At 42.4% G+C, this 12,421-nt stretch overlaps 1 protein-coding gene across 1 annotated transcript in view; it reads right to left on the reverse strand.

Moving 5' to 3' along the window:
- The window catches only part of BRF1 (BRF1 general transcription factor IIIB subunit), a 250,484-nt gene that overhangs the window by 108,267 nt on the left and 129,796 nt on the right, over window positions 1-12,421 (reverse strand). The window contains exons 7-11 of the mRNA XM_073638665.1: window positions 11,081-11,174; window positions 3,508-3,634; window positions 3,096-3,135; window positions 1,819-1,911; window positions 1,059-1,301 (exon numbers count right to left, since the gene is read on the reverse strand). Of these exons, the coding sequence (XP_073494766.1) occupies window positions 1,059-1,301; window positions 1,819-1,911; window positions 3,096-3,135; window positions 3,508-3,634; window positions 11,081-11,174 (597 nt within the window). The remainder of the gene's footprint in view (window positions 1-1,058; window positions 1,302-1,818; window positions 1,912-3,095; window positions 3,136-3,507; window positions 3,635-11,080; window positions 11,175-12,421) is intronic.

Below are 12,421 nucleotides of genomic sequence, written 5' to 3' on the forward strand. Positions count from 1 at the left end.
GAGATGAAAACCAACCCGCTAAAGGCATAATAACAGAAGGAAATATATGGATACTGACTATAATAAAGCAATAAAACAGACTACTCATAATATTTTCCTAAAAATATGTCTGTGGCATGCAGACCGAACAGATCCATAGCAGAGAACCTAACAAGGTGCATGAGGTGTTCTTATACCTGTGCATGCAGGTGCCCAGTGTCACCACACACTCTCTAACACCGGTCCGTGCCTACCTGTCCATACTAATGGGCAACTACTATTGGCCTTTTGTACATAAGGCTCAGTGAGAACCATGCAGGTTGCGCTTCGTCTTCTGTCTTGCATACAATCCTTGTGTGGTCCGGGCTCCTTATGTTCTGGGAAAAGTACAAACCTCTACACAAGAATATCCAGGAACAGCTGAGACAACACAGACGAGTCTGCCCTAATTACTTCTACAGGATTGTATAATACTGAGTAACACTAATAATTAATACAATGGCTGGTCATCTCAGCAATATCCTAATAGCTGCCATACAGTGGTGCTGAAAGGTCCAAGTCAGAATTTCACAGCTCACCTCCTCCTCCTCCTTCTGTACAATGACCGATAACACCTCTATATATAGTAGATACCACAGGGTCCAGCATTCACAATAGGTGATGTCACAGCTCACCTCCTCCTCCTGTGCAATAACTGATAACACCTCTATATACAGTAGATAACACAGAATAAACCACTTACAATAGGCGATGTCACAGCTCACCTCCTCTCTCTTCACAATCACCTTTGCCATCATCAGACAATGCTCACTAAAAGCTTAAATACAATTCAGTAGCGTCTGAGTAAGTCTTTTGCTGTGAGTGTCCATGTGCCCAACAGAAAGTAGCTGTCTAATATTAGGCCTAGTGGCCAATGCATAATTTGCAAGACTTTTGATTTTTTTTTTATATATTGATAGTAATATGACAAATAAAAAAACAGATTCAAACAATAGGGGATTTTCTGGTGACAAAGTCTACATAAATAAAAGTAGGCAGCAAGCAAATAGTAGCAGTAGTAGAGCCCGTTCTGCACTTACATTTCCCTTGTCCCTTGGTGTCGATGCATTCCTTGATGGAGTCTGTGATCCCTAAGCTTGCAGCGGTGGGGAGAGGCCCCAGCAGAGTCTCTATAGGAATAGGCTGGATGGTAGGCTCATAATGCAATTTTGTCTTCTCAGACAGGTCATTGTAAAAATCCTTGTTTAAGTGATTTGCAGCCGCTTCTAGCTCCTCGTCCTCCCGGTCATCTTCTCCTAACATACTGGAGGAGTCGTCTGCATCTATGGAGAAGAGGTCAGCATCACAAGGGAGAAGGACACTTTGTTGGATTATCCTTTTTTTTTTTTTTTTTAGCGGGGAAGGTTTGATTCCTTTTTTTGTTTTTAACGTACAAGTCACCAACATGACATTGGGCTATCGGCCATCACAATATAGGTAATCTGGCTGGGCAATCTAGCAGCACTGGGGTTAGACTAGCATTAAAGGGGTTAATATTAGTATAGTTGGACATTATCGGGGTGGTAGGGGCTGACTGTCCGGCACGCCTCGTTCAGCTGTTACAACACCTCCCAGCGGCCGGATGTACACAATGTATGGAGAGTACCACCAGTGCTCCATCCAGACGTAGTAACAGCTGAATGTGGGGGGCCGAACTGTCAGCCAGCCCATCACTCCAATATTGATGAGCTATACTAAGTATAAGGTCATCAATATCAAATTAATGAAAACTCCTTTAACCCTTTTATCCTGCATTACATTTATTAATCTTCAGATTTTTGCTCATTTACTCCGTCTCACCGTCTTTGCTGAAAGAGGCGTAAATTCCTTTTGGCTTCGGCCGGTTGCTTTCCAGCTCATTCTCTATTTCGTCTTGATAAGATGTGATTTCTCCTGTTACAGAAACGAGATTGCACACGTGAACTACATTTACTGGATGATTAAAGTCTTGTTGTAAGAAGTAGCATCTTTCCTGTATGGCATATCCGTGCGTGACACATCCCAGTGCTTGCTGGCTCAAACTCGGCCATTACATTTTACAGGGATCTGCATGAAACATGCTAGACGTTGTATTTCAGAGATCCATCAGAGTTTCATCCGTTTTTAATTGATCCATTGTTAAGATTCCACGGGTATAAAATAACGTTCACACAGTCTACCTGCTTCAGAGAAAACAGGAAGCCGCTAAAATGCAAACAGGATGACACCTGAGAAAAAAAATTCTTCTGTTTCTCTTGGATGTTAACACTCAAATGGATGTGTGAATGTAGTCTAGACTTGAAAAGACAGAACTGCAGCCGCCTCTCTGCTACTTGCTGCGCCATAGCCTGTCCACAGGTTGTGTGTAGTATTGCTATAGTTAAGCTAGAATACCAGACAAGTGTGGCTCTGTTTCTGAAGAGTCACTTTTTTTTCTAAACAAAAAGTCTTTCACCATAAAATGATTGTTTAAAACATGAAAAAGCATTCAGGGGCCCCCTTGGTGTAGCCAAACACTTCAGTGCACGTTACCATCTATTTTCTTTTTATCCCTGTCATCCTCTGGCTTCTGTAAAGCTAGAGCTGTCAATCACTGAAGAACCGGGAGGATATATATGGTAAGTAGGTGGGAAGGTGCACTGCACTGCTCGGGCACACCAAGGGTGCACTGCACTGCTCGGGCACACCAAGGGTGCACTGCACTGCTCGGACACACCAAGGGTGCACTGCACTGCTCGGACACACCAAGGGTGCACTGCACTGCTCGGACACACCAAGGGTGCACTGCACTGCTCGGACACACCAAGGGTGCACTGCACTGCTCGGACACACCAAGGGTGCACTGTACTGCTCGGACACACCAAGGGTGCACTGTACTGCTCGGACACACCAAGGGTGCACTGTACTGCTCGGACACACCAAGGGTGCACTGTGCAGCTCGGACACACCAAGGGTGCACTGTACTGCTCGTACACACCAAGGGTGCACTGTGCTGCTCGGACACACCAAGGGTGCACTAAGCGCCTGTGCTTAGTTTGAAAAGTTATTTTGTACTAACAGATTCCCTTTAATGTTTTCTCCTTTTTAATGAACATTACCTTCCACATCGTCCAGTTTCTTTGCAAATTCTTGTTCGAGCTGAAATGATAAAGATTGAATAGCATTGTGATGCACTATTATTGCTTACTTTTATACATGGGAGATATATTCAATGCTAGGCCTTTATGCTACATGAGCAGAGGCTTAGCTTTTTTTTTCTATCATCTTTTAGATGCAGTGTTCACAGCTACTTCCACAGCTATTTATGTGGGAACCTGGTCTGAAAACACAAACCCCCTTCATCCCACTGGGCCCTGAACGTTTGCCTTTAAGTCTTTGATCTTATATTTGGAATTCGATAAACCTAATTATTTTTCAGCATAAAGCTGAGCTGCTCTGGCTATGAAGGAGAATTAGCTGTAGTCAGGTCAAGGAATGGTTAATGACGGAGATATAGATAAAAGGCTTTACCTGCTGTAGCCGGATCTTCCTCTGACCTGCAATGAAGGACGGAGGATCACATTCCTTTTCCAAATCTATCTTCATGAATTCATCTATGGTTAATTGACTCGTTGGGGTGTCTTCAAATTCTGTTAACCTGAAAAAAAGATGGGCATTACATTAAATACGTAAGACATGGGGAAAGAACATGATAATTATGAGCATGAAGCAGTTGTGGTCCACAATATTGGCACACCTGAATATTACATATTAATGTAGGACTCTACAAGTACACCACCAGGAAACTAAAGACAAACTGGTGAAAGAAAAGCATAAAAAAAAAAGAGCAACTCAACTTTGGTAAAAGTTACAGAAAAACCCACAAGCTTTCTGAGAAAATGTTATATTAACAGATGAAACCAAATCAGAGCTCTTTGGCGTTGCATACTTGCGTTATGCTCATGCATGAGAAATTAGGCATATAAACAAAACTAACCACTACCTAGTGGTGTAGGATACATAATGTTTTGGGGCTGCTTTCTTGCCGCTGAGGCTGAAGGTCTTGAAAGAGTTAAAGGAACAATTAAATCAGAGGATTTTCAAAGCACTTTAGGGCAAAATATGTTCCTAAAAGCTGCGTTTACAACACGATTATCGGCAACAAGAGTTTCAAGGAAATCCCCATTCACGATAATTGCGCAGACTGAATAGGCTGATGATCAACCGTTCGTAGGGTGACACGATCTTTTGGGCAGCATGTCATCCTGTGTACAAGAACAATCGCAGCTTATTGGCGCTGAACCATCTATTACAGTAGCACGGTCTGCCTGTGTAAACTATTAAATATCCACCGATTAGCAAACCAGTAGCTGTTCATCAGTCCTTTAGTGCCGCTGTTGGGCCAGTGTGAAAAGACTTTTACAAAACTAGATTTAAGTCAAACCATGTGGATCCTACAGCAAGACAAAATCCCCAAGCACACATCCAAAAGTACCCGATAGCCAAGAAGAAATTAAAAAAAAAGACGACTGCTTTACACCGGCCAGCAATGAGTCCTGATGTAAATCCAACCGAAAATCTTTAGAGAAAAATGAAATCTGCTATTGTGGAAAAAAGCCTGCAAGTATTCACGATCTTAGGAGAATTGCAGTGGAAGAATCTACCAGCAGACCGGTGCAAGAAGCTCACAGATGGCTGCAAAAAAACATGTGGAGGCCATCATTGTTACCAAAGCTTGTGCAACAAAGTACGAGTGCCTTTAATGACGTCCATGTCATGTACGATTTCTTCTTTCACAGGCCAACGTTTTTTTAATGAATTTGGACTTTCTATTAATTATTCTAATGATAAACAGATGAAAAAACCCAATAAAAAACCCCAACGTGAGCATATACCCTGTATTAAGTACACAGTAATAGTACATGTAAAAAACATAGGGTACTTCGTTAAAAGGAACCTGTCACGTCCTAGCTGCCCTCTAGACTGCCCCCATAGAGCTGTCAGTGATGCAATGTGCATCACTACCAAGCTGTTTTCATGAAAATTGTTGCAGCTATAATGAGGTTATAACGCTTAAAGGGGTTGTCCACTACTATTTAAAATATGCCAAAGCGTTTTTATGATGAAAAGCAGCTTCTTTGTAATTACCTCCCTCTGCCTTTTCTGCCTGTGAGTGGCGCTATCACTGGCCGCTCACAGGCATCACGTGACCCCCAGATGCAGCCGGCGCTGACATCCGCTGACATCACGACAAGTCCAGGCTGCAGCCGGGGGTCTCTGTCTTCTGCGTTTCACGGTGGCTGCTGGGTTGTGGGTGGGGTTACCCCGCGTCACACCCGGCATCCACAGCGCGCTCTGGCTCTCCCCATTCATTGGGAAAGCGCGCGGTGGATGCCAGGTGTGACGCGCGGGGTAACCCCGCCCACAACCCAGAAGCCACCGTGGGGACCCCAGCGCTGAGTCACGCCTCAATAGACGGGACGTCAGAGGGGGGGTCACGTGCAGCCTGTTAGTGGCCAGTGATAGCGCCGCTCACAGGCAGAAAAGGCATAGGGAGGTAATTACAAAGAAGCTGCTTTTCATCATAAAAACGCTTTGGCATATTTTAAATAGTAGTGGACAACCCCTTTAATATACTTAGATCCTACCTGCATTTTCAGTCATAGGGGAGTGCTTGTGATATTCAGTCATGTATTTGAATCCTGCTCCCGTGAAGCGCTGATATTGTGGGGCGCAGGCGCACTTGTATATGTCTGGCCGCCTGCGCAGTGAGGCTGTGTGATTACCAGCTTCACTGTGCATGTGCTATGACGCGCGATGTTCCCCGCGCATGCGCAGTGAAGTTGGTAATCACACAGCCTCACTGCACAGGCTCCACAGCCCGGTTAGTTAAAACTATTTTGATTAAAAATAAGTGTAAAAGTCATCCCACCGCAACAAGGTGTACGCCAATTGGGACGGTCATATCCAGTCCCCAGTGTGAACTTGCTCTTACACATATACCAACATATGCTTCAGTTCCTTTTTTGGATTTGATACACAGTTGGTACATCTCCATTTATGTCTGAAGATATATTTTTTATACTAATCAAGGATGTTAACCAAAACTATATATGATATTCTGGATCCAAGGATTATAAACCTGCATGCGGAGCACCTCACCTTGCGCATGGTACCATTTTATCTGGAATAGGAGTGTTGCACAAAGTGTCGTATGGTGGCCTAAAAACTCTACAGCCCAAACTGGTACTAACTTATCACCTTATTCAACATAGGATCAGGTGGAAGAACAAAGTTACAGTGGCATAAATAATCTAGGATTTAGAGATCGCAGACACGTTTGCAATTGAGGAGGCCAACCTATCATGTACATTAGGAAAACACCAGTATTATCAATGGCACATAGTAGGTGGGGACCTGTTAACAGTGTTTGCATGCAAATCAGCGCGGCCATACAGGTTATATAAACCCATGATTTCTGCAAGACCAGCCGATCATCTAAAATGTATATGGATATCCTGATCTGATGTGCCAGTGCTGAGAAATCAAGTTCTGAAGCCACATGCAAATTAGCTTAGAAGTGCACAAAGGGCGTGTTAATGTATCAAAACGCCCTCAATGAACTTCTAGGCTAATTTGCATGCATCATTTTTATTATTGTACTACAACCTACTGTATACAGCCACACTTAGTTTCAATATAACCCAATGCAAGAAAAAAGCCTATTAAAACGCAGTACTTCAATTGTACAGCAACTCCAATATCAAAAAATGAAGTATAGCTGCCATATTTAAAACAATTTTTATTTCACTCAATTAAAACAGAACTTGTTAAAATATATATAAAAAAGGAGAAATATCATAAGGGTCCCACAGACAACAAGTTTAAAAGTATTATAATGGGTAGAAGCATGGACAAAAATGCAAAATAAACAGACTGGTGTCAGTACTCGCCAAATAAAGTGCCACGTGCAACAGATAAATAATGGATGTTTATTTAGCATTTTTGTCCATGCTTCTACCCATTATAATACTTTTCAACCTGTTGTCTGTGGGACCCTTCTGCTATTTCTCCTTTTTTATATATATTTTCTTATTAAGTTCTGTTTTAATTGAGTGAAATAAAAACTGGTTATTTTAAATATGGCAGCTTTACTTTACACTTGGTTTCAGTAGTAAAATCATCCTGACAGGTTCCCTATGTACATGTGTGAAGAGTGGGGCCATGCCGTTCCTATTAGACAGAACTGAGACTTCCCGCGTTCTCAGAAAATTGTAAACAAACCATCCAGGTTCCAAGATGAAAAAAAAAAGTCTCAATCAGATCTATATTTTATTCGCTTTCCTAGCCCTGACAAACTCAATTTAACGCCAGTCATTGAAGAAAACTTCTCCTTTTCATATCGGTAAACGCGGCAGATGAAAGCGACACGAGATCGTTCCAAAACCGACAATCAGGCTTTGTGGAATGGCACGGTAAATACAGTAAATATCTTCATCGCCGTCTTCTGCTTTCCTTGGATAAAAGATTCAAGTTCCATCGTTTACTTTTCGTCAAAGGAAATCAGGCTGTCACTTCGGATGATGGGGGTGTGAATGATCGGTATGAACATTTAAACCAGCAATAAACATCACCCTATAGGCACAGATCCCTGTACGATTCCATAGTCAAACAGGTTGATTCCAATGAGTAAATGTTCTCGTTTTCTGCTGCGATTTCTCCTCCAATTCTTCTTCTATTAAGAACGGCTGGCTGCCTTAATCACTGCATATAGCATTTAGACACCACAGGACATAAAGCTGAGCTGGATGGCGAAGCACTCACACAACCCCCAGAGATCAGGTGACACCAAAAGTGCATTTAGGCAGTGGTCCACGTCTGCCGTCATTTCATAAGCACCTCTGCAGGGAGTCGGCTGATGGAAAGCATCCAAGTTGCTATATTTCACTTTTAATCTTTCATTTTAGAAAAATTCAAAGGCTTTAAAATGTGGCCTTTTTGCTGCACAGCATGGGAACTCGTATGAAAAAAAAAAAAGAAAAGCGGATCCACCCTGCGGAGGACACCCCACCGAAGGAGGCATCAAGGAAGCCTCATCTGCTAAGTTCAAGCCTTCTGTCACAGACACATGAAACACTTTCATGATTAGGATGTCGGAGGTTTTGCTACACTCGTTCGTATTAATGGTTGTATTAATTATAATTAAAGGGAATATCCCCCCCAAATTCAAAAGAGCTTGTAAATATGTGATTGATGAAGGCCACACTACTGATACCCCCAATGATCACAAGAGTAGGAGTCCACATCAAAAGGAATGACAGAAAAAGCAATTTTCCAATAAACATTTTTGCATTCCTTATATTTCAAGACCTCTACTTGCAGTCAATAGGTAGTTGAACGTCACTGACATTGAATCATACCAGTTTTTGGTGACACTGGTTCCTGTTGAGGGTAAACAGTAAGTGAACAGCCAGTTCTTGAAGTTGATGAGTTGGAAGCAGGAAGAATTGTCAAGTGGAAGGAGGTGAGCGACTTTAGATTCGATCCTTGTCAGACTACTAGGTCAGTGCATTTCCAAAAGGGCAGGTCTTGCTCTTTTTTCCCGTACGCAATTACTAACAACAACCAAGACGAGTTCAAGGAAGGACAACCAGTGAAACAAGTTAGGATCTTGGGCATCCAGAGCTTATTAATGGGCTTGGGATGGTACAGGCTAGCCCACCTGGTCCGGCCTCACAGAAGAGCTACTGTAGCACAATTTGCTGATCATGTTAATGAAGTGACAGAAAGGTGTCAGGACACAGAACATCACAGCTTGCCGTGTAGCCGTAGGGCAGATTGCCCATGTTGACGAGTGTCCATCACCAAAAATGCCTAAAATTGGTATGTAAGCATCAGAACTTGACAAGCAGCAATGGAAGAAGGTGGCCAGGTCTAATTCATTGGAGGTCCCAACTTACAGGATTTGCTGTCAATGTATAAGTTTTGTGGAGTCGATGCCTCTGCAGATCTGAGCTGTTCAGGAGGCTTGAGGGAACCTACATAATATCAGTACTGAGGGAAGAAGAGTCACCAATGCTGTGCTGACTCCATAACTGCAGAGTCCAAACCTCCTCTAGCAATAACATCAGCACAAACACTGCGCCCCCACCAGGAGCTTTATGGCTGAGTAGCTGCAAGCACAATCCCAAACGCAGGATGGAGTGGTGTAAAGCCGCCACCAATGGACTGTTTTCTGTTAAACCATGACTGTCCCCAGGTCCTTAAAAGTACAGTTGGAGGAATTTGGCATGGTAGAACTTGACAGGCGGCATAGTGCCCTGACCTTGACCCCATCCATCACCTCTGGGAGGAACAGAAATGCAGATTGGCAAGTCCTCTTGTCCAATATCAGTGTATGACCTCACAAATACTTGTATGGAAAAATTAGCAAATGTTCCCACAAAAAACTCCAAAACTTAGTAAAAACCCTTCCCACAAGAGTGCAGGCTGCCACAGCCACAAAGCAGGAACCAAATCCAAAAGCTCCTGCAATCTGTACATGTCCTAATATTTTCATCTAAATAGTGAATATCCGGATACAGTGATTGTAACCAGCCCGAGAAGCAGCAGCACAATATCAGAACTTATCCATTTGATGAAGGAGTTTCAGTATAAAAACAATTCTTCTATAATTCAGATATGAAGTGTAGGCCAAAGTAAAAGAGGAAATATCACATCTTATAAAAACTGCTATATTTTTTATAAAGTTGAGAGATCTTTCTAATAATCACATCTGACATTTCCATTGGACACTTCTGACTTCACATTTAATTGCAATATAAAAATTACTTTTGCCTTTAGCGTTAAAACTTTTCACTCCATTGGGAGTAGATCTAACATAAAACAACAAAGAACTGGTGCTAGCAATGTAATCACAAACGGTGATCTCCAAAATGCCATAGCACTGGCATAAATCCCCCTTCCAAAATGTCAGAATAACTCTGCTTTTCTGAGAATAGAAGCATTTTTGTGGTATTTGTGCTGCTGCTCCTGTAAACCACTCCAGCCGCTGCTACATAGTGACAATTAAGTAACAACCTAGGCAAAGCACAACTAGTGGGCAGAATAAAAAACTCCCTGTGCCCCTTCATGTGCCAGCTGGGTAGGCCAGAAGATGCACTAATAGTTTTAAAGGTGTTGTTTAGTTTTCTGGAAATAATTAGGAGTTTGATAATTTGTTTGTTTGTTTTTCAATTGGGAGGGAAGAAGTTGTGAGTAACACTGAATGATTCATCAATTATTGTCTGACATTTCATGGCCTCAGTATAGGGAAACATTGTTGCCATCAACGATAATAAAAAAAATCTTCTCAGAGCCCTCTTCTTATACCTTGTGTTTTGTTATAATGGTTGATATTTAACAACGGCTATAGCTCTCTCTCCATCTGTCTGTCCATGCATTGTTCTTACCATCTGTCTATTTATTAATCTGCTTGCCTATTTGTTAATCTACTCATTCATCCACCCACCACTCTATTCACCAACCATTTATCCACCCACCCTTCTAATTGCCCATCCGTCCCTCCCTCCTGCCGTCCCTCGCGCCCTCCCTCCTGCCGCCCCTCGCTCCCTCCCCCCTCCTGCCGCCCCTCGCTCCCTCCCTCCTGCTGCCCCTTGCTCCCTCCCCCCTCCTGCCGCCCCTCGCTCCCTCCCTCCTGCCGCCCCTCGCTCCCTCCCTCCCTCCGTCCGTTCCACCTGCCATTCGTCAGTCCCTCCCTCCTGCCGTCCGTCCCTCCACCGCACCCATCAATCTCCTATCAACCTTCCAGTCCATCCATCTTCCATCCTTCCACTCTATATCGACATATGTTCTCTATATGGAACAACGTTCAGATGTTCTCCTTTTCTTAGTATTTGAAAGCTTTCTTGCATATTATTATGTATTAAACAAAATATACAGTTATACAAAGTGTGAGAACATTATAGGGAACAATATTTTTCATTTTTTTTACAATGAAAAGTGGGTGAAACGCACAGAGCCTTCTTCTGTGGGTATACAGTATATTAGATGATGTATATTTTAATTTCATAGCCATTACCAAGGTTCTATATTTCATGCTCACCTTTTTCTCAGGGTGGATTCGCAAACTTTTACAACTCTGATGACCTCTTTAATAGTTCGCCGAAAATCGTGCATTCTGGATGCGACCAGGAGAGCTGCAGAAAGGAGAAAGCAAAAGTCAGCAAAACAGGTGAATAAACAATACAAGGTGGTCTCTGCCGGGCCCAGGAATGTCACTGCATCACCAGCCGGCACTCACAACAGCTGATTGGTATTCTAGGCAGTAAGATGCGCACACATTCGTCTCAACCCCCCGTTTACAAACTCCGCTATTAGCTGAGTCCTGGTAATTGCTGTAAACCTTTCATTTGCTTCAATGGGCTGAAGCTTACAGCGGTGAAAAACGCTCAGGAAATGCTGAGCGACCGATATCATTTTGTGCGCCGATACGCCATGGCTTTACTGGGGTGATTTTAAGATGATATATAAAATGTGGATCATAATCACAGCCCGGCTTTTTATCAGCTCCGCAATACAGCACTGATATTAAAAACCCCACAAATCAAACAAAAGGTGAAAACATACATACATGCCATTAAATATAAAGAAGATTCATTCTTCACAAGGTCAAAGAAAATGACACGGACAATGAGTTGTAGAAAGCTGATGTGCGTCAGCACCGCTCTATGCATTATAATGGTGGCGTTCTGCATCAAGTATCATGGTGCTGTCTGGGCTACAGTGCTCTGGAGGAAATCTGCAATGTCTTCACCTTAGCAAACAATTTATTTTCAAGTTTTCTAATACATTTGAAATGAAAAATTATGTCACTTGGTATAAAAATCTTAGCGAAAAAAACTAAAGAATTTTTTTCTCTATGTAAATCTGTGTTTCCATGGCAACAGACTACAAAGTGTAGTCTGATTCTGCAGTCAAAATCGACTTTTGTTTGTCTCCTACTTATATAGTTAACATATTTGGTTTGTTATCTAGAAATAGGGGACTTTGACCCCTTTTTGACCATTTTTTATTGGCTTACTAATTTTTTTAAGCTGCTTCACATGTCAGCTGGCATAACTATCATTTTTTTCATTAGTGTTCTGTTTTATTCAGGAGGGGAAAAAATAAATAAATAATATTTTTTTTTTTTACCACTTTCAGCATATAGACAACTGTGGTCCTTTCTAAGTCCCCAGGGTGGGCTACACAGGATTTTCCCAGTCCCTAATTTCCATACAGGAAATATTGAATAACGGTAGTCACCTTTTATTATGTCACTTTACCTGCAAAGGTTTCAACAATAAAGATTGGAAGTTCCTCTGATCATAGAGGTAGGGAAAAAATGACAGCTGAGCTCCAATGTGGGACAGGACACCCAACGCGACTTGCTCAAATGGAAACT

The sequence above is a fragment of the Phyllobates terribilis genome, unplaced genomic scaffold (assembly GCF_046119375.1).
Source record: "Phyllobates terribilis strain yellow unplaced genomic scaffold, ASM4611937v1 Scaffold_7__3_contigs__length_470593459, whole genome shotgun sequence".
Taxonomy (NCBI): Eukaryota; Metazoa; Chordata; class Amphibia; order Anura; family Dendrobatidae; genus Phyllobates; species Phyllobates terribilis.